At 51.5% G+C, this 5,781-nt stretch overlaps 1 protein-coding gene across 1 annotated transcript; it reads left to right on the forward strand.

Moving 5' to 3' along the window:
* Positions 1-375: 375 nt before the first annotated feature.
* LOC144673051 (microphthalmia-associated transcription factor-like) lies at positions 376-5,536 on the forward strand. Its single transcript, XM_078535049.1, has 3 exons — positions 376-507; positions 1,759-1,906; positions 3,641-5,536. The coding sequence occupies exons 1-3, from the start codon at positions 485-487 to the stop codon at positions 4,040-4,042; spliced, it is 573 nt and encodes a 190-aa protein (XP_078391175.1). The 5' UTR covers positions 376-484; the 3' UTR covers positions 4,043-5,536.
* Positions 5,537-5,781: the final 245 nt, after the last annotated feature.

Consider the following 5,781-nt stretch of genomic DNA (forward strand, 5'->3'; position numbering starts at 1 on the left):
GTCACTGGGGAGGGTGGTAGCGAGGGGATTGTCACCGGGGAGAGAGGTAGCGAGGGGGTTGTCCCTGGGGAGAGAGGTAGCGAGGGGGTTGTCACTGGGGTGGGAGGTAGCGAGGGGGTTGTCCCTGGGGTGGGAGGTAGCGAGGCCGGGTCACTGGGGTGGGAGGTAGCGAGGGGATTGTCACTGGGGAGGGAGGTAACGAGGGGATTGTCACTGGGGAGAGAGGTAGCGAGGGGGTTGTCCCTGGGGAGGGAGGTAGCGAGGGGGTTGTCACTGGGGAGGGAGGTCACTGGGGAGGGATAGGAGGGGCCCTGTCACTGAGTGAGTGGTGGGGCTCTGTTGCTCTGAGAGGCCAATCTCGTCTCTAGTCTAATTCTGTGGTGATATATGACCGTCTAGTGCTCACTGCTTGTCTCTATTTTCTTTAATAGTTGAGCGAAGACGAAGATTCAATATCAATGATCGGATCAAAGAGCTGGGGGCCATGATACCAAAATCCAATGACCCGTAAGTTCCCTTATTAATGATAGAGGCTGCCAACCTACACTCGGGGAATTTGGGTGGTGAGGCCCGTCATGGAGCTGGCCTTGTGCAATGTCAGTTAACTAGCTCAAGGTAGGCCAGTTCCACAGTTAACTCGCTCTACACTGCCCCCATCAAACACTCCCAGGACAGGTACAGCACGGGGTTAGATACAGAGTAAAGCTCCCTCTACACTGTCCCCATCAAACACTCCCAGGACAGGTACAGCACGGTGTTAGATACAGAGTAAAGCTCCCTCTACACTGTCCCCATCAAACACTCCCAGGACAGGTACAGCACGGTGTTAGATACAGAGTAAAGCTCCCTCTACACTGCCCCCATCAAACACTCCCAGGACAGGTACAGCACAGGGTTAGATACAGAGTAAAGCTCCCTCTACACTGTCCCCATCAAACACTCCCAGGACAGGTACAGCACTGGGTTAGATACAGAGTAAAGCTCCCTCTACACCGTCCCCATCAAACACTCACAGGACAGGTACAGCACGGGGTTAGATACAGAGTAAAGCTCCCTCTATACTGTCCCCAACAAACACTCCCAGGACAGGTACAGCACGGGGTTAGATACAGAGTAAAGCTCCCTCTACACTGTCCCCAACAAACACTCCCAGGGCAGGTACAGCATGGGGTTAGATACAGAGTAAAGCTCCCTCTACACCGTCCCCATCAAACACTCCCAGGACAGGTACAGCACGGGGTTAGATACAGAGTAAAGCTCCCTCCACACTGTCCCCATCAAACACTCCCAGGGATTGTACAGCACAGGGTTAGATACAGAGTAAACTCCCTCTACACCGTCCCCATCAAACACTCCCAGGACAGGTACAGCACGGGGTTAGATACAGAGTAAAGCTCCCTCTACACTGTCCCCATCAAACACTCCCAGGGATTGTACAGCACGGGGTTAGATACAGAGTAAAGCTCCCTCTACACTGTCCCCATCAAACACTCCCAGGACAGGTACAGCTCTATTCAAGTAGGTGCTGGGGAATGGGCCGTGCTCGTGAAAGTGTTGGAGGAGGAGGGACCTGGTCACGAGGAGTGAGATTGTCCCAGGGAGGAGTTCATGTTGTCATTTTGCCACCACTGAGGACTGGACTTCCTTCTATTTTCAACGCTTTCACCTTGACGGCTATTTTTGGGGAGTTTGATTTAGCCAGTGAATGTAAGCTGGTTGCTCTGAGTCTTGCTGACTCGCTCTCCCTTCCTCCCACAGTGAGGCTCGCTGGAACAAGGGCACGATACTGAAGGCATCCGTCGACTACATCCGGAAGCTGCAGAAGGAGAGCAACCGTTCAAAGGAACTGGAGATCCGGCAGAAGAAATTGGAGCATGCGAACCGGAACTTACTGCTGCGGATACAGGTATGAACCCATGGTGCCTGCTCCCAGAATCCATGCACAGAGCCCTGCATGTTACTGGGTACAACTGGGATTGGCACCTCTGGCTGGGCTGTGTTTTTTTTAAATTCATTCATGGAATGTGGGCTTTGCTGGCTAGACCAGCATTTATTGCCCATCCCTAGTTGCCCTTGAGAAGTCGGTGGTGAGCTGCCTTCCTGAGCCGTTGCAGTCCATGTGGTGTAGATACACCCGCAGCGCTGTTAGGGAGGGAGTTCTAGGATTTTGACCCAGCGACAGTGAAGGAATGGCTGATATATTTCCAAGTCGGGACGGTGAGTGACTTGGAGGGGAACTTCCAGGTTGTGGTGTTCCCATGTGTCTGCTGCCCTTGTCCTTCTAGATGGTAGCGGCTGTGGATTTGGAAGGTGCTGTCTAAGGAGCCTTGGTGAATTCCTCGCAGTGCATTTTGTAGATGGTACACACACTGCTGTTACTGCACATTGGTGGTGGAGGGAGTGAATGTTTGTGGATGTGGTACCAATCAAACAGGCTGCTTTGTCCTGGGCGGTGTTGAGCTTCTTGAATGTTCTTGGAGCTGCACTCATCCAGGCAAGTGGAAAGTATTCCATCACACTCCTGACTTGTGCCTTGTAGATGGTGGACAGGCTTTTTGGAGTCAGGAGGTGAGTTACTCACCGTGAGACTCCCAGCCTCTCCTCTGAGCTGCTCTTGTAGCCACAGTATTTATATGGCTAGTCCAGTTCAGTTTCTGGTCAATGGTAACCCCCAGGATGTGATGTATGATGGAATACTCTCCACTTGCCTGAATCAGTGCGGCTCCAACAATGCCTGAAGCTCAAAACCATCCAGGGCAAAATATTCTGCTTGATTAGTACCCCAACTACCACCTTAAACATTCACTCCCTCCACCACCGACACACAGTGACAGCAGTGTGTGTACCATCTACAAGATGCACTTGCAGCAACTCACAAAGGTTCCTTCAACAGCAGCTTCCAAATCCGTGACAGCTGCTACCTAAAGGGACAAGGGCAGCAGACACATGGGAACACCACCACCTGGAAGTTCCCCTCCAAGTCACTCAGCATCCTGACTTGGAAATATATCGCCATTCCTTCACTGTCGCTGGGTCAAAATCCTGGGGCAGGAGGTTTAGGGGGGTTTTGAGGAAAAACTTTTTTACCCAGAGGGTGGTGAGGGTCTGGAATGCGCTGCCTGGGAGGGTGGTGGAGGCGGGTTGCCTCACATCCTTTAAAAAGTACCTGGATGAGCTCTTGGCATCGTCATAACATTCAAGGCTATGGGCCAAGTGCTGGTGAATGGGATTAGGGAGGTAGGTCAGGTGTTTCTCACGGGTTGGTGCAGACTTGATGGGCTGAAGGGCCTGATCTGCACTGTGTGATTCTGAGATCCCTCCCTAACAGCACTGGGGGTGTATCTACACCACATGGACTGCAGCGGCTCAAGAATGCAGCTCACCCCCACCTTCTCATGGGGCAAGTAGGGATGGGCAATAAACGCTGGGCCCAGCCAGTAAAGCCCACATCCCATGAGAGAAGAAAAAAATTCAGGAGGTTTCAACACACGACCTGAAACTGTTCTTTCATTGGCTGCTTCATGTGTCAATTGAGTCAAACTGGTTGTGCACTCCCCAGTATTGGAAACCATTCTCTCTATCTCTCAGTATTGGTGTCGGCGGCAGTGAACATTTCCTCTCTTCTCCCCTTTCTTGGCAGGAACTGGAGATCCAGGCCCGGGTTCATGGCCTGTCGCTTAGTTCCCCCTCGGGCCTCAACACTGCCCAGCTGGCTGCCCAGGTCATCAAACAGGAGCCCCAGCCCAGCCTGCAGAGTGGAGAGCCCTTGCAGCTGCCCAGCCTCCCCCAAGCAGCATGCCCGAACTTGGGCCTTGGCCTTGGCCTCGACCTGGGGCTGATTGACCAGTCACTTGCCTTTGACTCCCTGGCTGACTTGCCTTTCCCATTGAAGCTGGACTCTGGCCTGGGCGACATCCTGATGGACGACTCGCTGTCCCCAGTGGGAGCCGCTGATCCGCTGCTCTCCTCAGTCTCACCCGGTGCATCAAAGGGCAGCAGTCGTCGCAGCAGCTTCAGCATGGAGGAAGAACCGGGATGTTAAAGAGACCACCTTCTAGAAACATCCAGACATGTCAGCAACCTTCTAGAGACTTCCAGAGCTTTCAACAACCTTCTCGAAACTTATAAAAACATCAACCTTTTTCTCTCCTTTCAATGTTTTTATTTTTAAAAAATGCTTTTTTTCCCTCTGTTTATTTTACTTTTATTCTAGTGAACTTGAATCTGTGGAGAGACCGGGAATCGAACCGGAAATCAAACAAACAGAGGATCTCTTTTGAGAGGATCCCAATGTCTTTCAAAGGGAAAGTGTGCTTGATGATGATGATTTTTTTTGGCTGGTGCTGTTTGGGGATGGGTGACTCTGTACCGATGTCATCGCTGTGACCACCCTCTCGTCCCACGGCAGGGCTTCATTTGGTGGCTGCCTGGCCCTTTCTTGACCGTGCAACTTCCCAGCTGCCCCCATCCACCCACCCAATTGCTCCTCCTCCTCCTGTACCCATTCTGAAGCAGCAAGGACCAGCTCCACCCCCAGCCTGTGCAGTGTTAGCTGATCTCAGCCAGTCTCTCCTGAACCCCACCGACCCCAGGTCCCTTGAGTTAGCTGATCCCTCCTTCTTAACCGGGACCAGTGAACGTCCTGGCTGGGCTGTGATTTCTCTTCAAGTCATAAGAGCTTGAGAAATAGGAGCAGGATTAGGCCACTCAGTCTCTTGAACCCTCTCCGCCCGCTATTCAGTAATTAAGTCATGGCTGATCTATGGTGAACTCGACTCCACTTTCCCTGCCTGCCAGCAGTAACCCTCGACTCCCATGTTAATTAAAAGTCTGCCTAACTCAGCCTTCAATGACCCAGCCTCCACTGCTTCCTGAGGAAGAGAATTCCACAGACTAATGACCCTCCAAGAAGAAATTCCTCCTCAACTGCGGTTTCAATGGGAGACCCCTTATTCTGAAACTCTGCTCCCCTGGTTCTAGATAGCCCCCTGAGGGGAAACATCCTCTCAGCATCTACCCTGTCCAGTCCCCTCAGAATCTTCTATGATTCAATAAGGTCATCTCTCATTCTTCTAAATTCCAATGGGCATAGGTCAACTTACTTTCCTCGTAAGACAAGCCATTCATTCCAGGAATCAGCCGAGTGAACCTTCTCTGGACTGCTTCCAATGCAAGTATGTCCCTCACTGAGTAAGGAGACCGAAATGTGCCTGTATACCCTGGAACTCGATGGGGCTTAGGCGTGAAGACGAGACACGCGGGTGAGTGACTGAAATTTGTATCCCAGCTTTAGAGTGGTGGGGGAGGGGCAGAAAATGAAGTGCGCTAACCTTCCCCTGCCCACCCACCGGTGTTTACTAACCAACTGGGCCCATGGACTGCAGCTATACCAGCATGAGTGATGCGGGGATTATATAGTGACTGTAAGTGAGGATTTCTACTTTTAACGAGCAAAGAATCATTTTCATTATGTCAATGCCTGAATATGACGTTTATTCAGCTAGATCTGTTTAATAAACTTTTATACTCGACCCAAAACCTGTAGTCTTACTGATCCCTTGTGGTTGGTTGGAGGCAGGCAGAGGCGGAATGTAATTCCTGGGTAACTGAAGCAGGAGAGGAAACTCGAATCCATTGGAAGAACTGTACACACTTGCGCGTCCCTCTCAGCAGCCGCTTGCTCGGTCTGTCCATCAACATAAGACAATCACTAATAGATGCAATCAGGATTTCAGGAGAAACTATATCCAGAGAATGGTGAGAATTTGCAACTGGCTACCA

Source organism: Cetorhinus maximus, unplaced genomic scaffold (assembly GCF_964194155.1).
Source record: "Cetorhinus maximus unplaced genomic scaffold, sCetMax3.hap1.1 HAP1_SCAFFOLD_215, whole genome shotgun sequence".
Classification (NCBI taxonomy): domain Eukaryota; kingdom Metazoa; phylum Chordata; class Chondrichthyes; order Lamniformes; family Cetorhinidae; genus Cetorhinus; species Cetorhinus maximus.

Coding starts and splice junctions, on each gene's coding strand:
- LOC144673051 (XM_078535049.1), top strand. CDS start 485: ATGATACCAAAATCCAATGACCC. Junction 508..1,758: donor ATACCAAAATCCAATGACCC/GTAAGTTCCCTT, acceptor TTCCTCCCACAG/TGAGGCTCGCTGGAACAAGG. Junction 1,907..3,640: donor ACTTACTGCTGCGGATACAG/GTATGAACCCAT, acceptor CTTTCTTGGCAG/GAACTGGAGATCCAGGCCCG.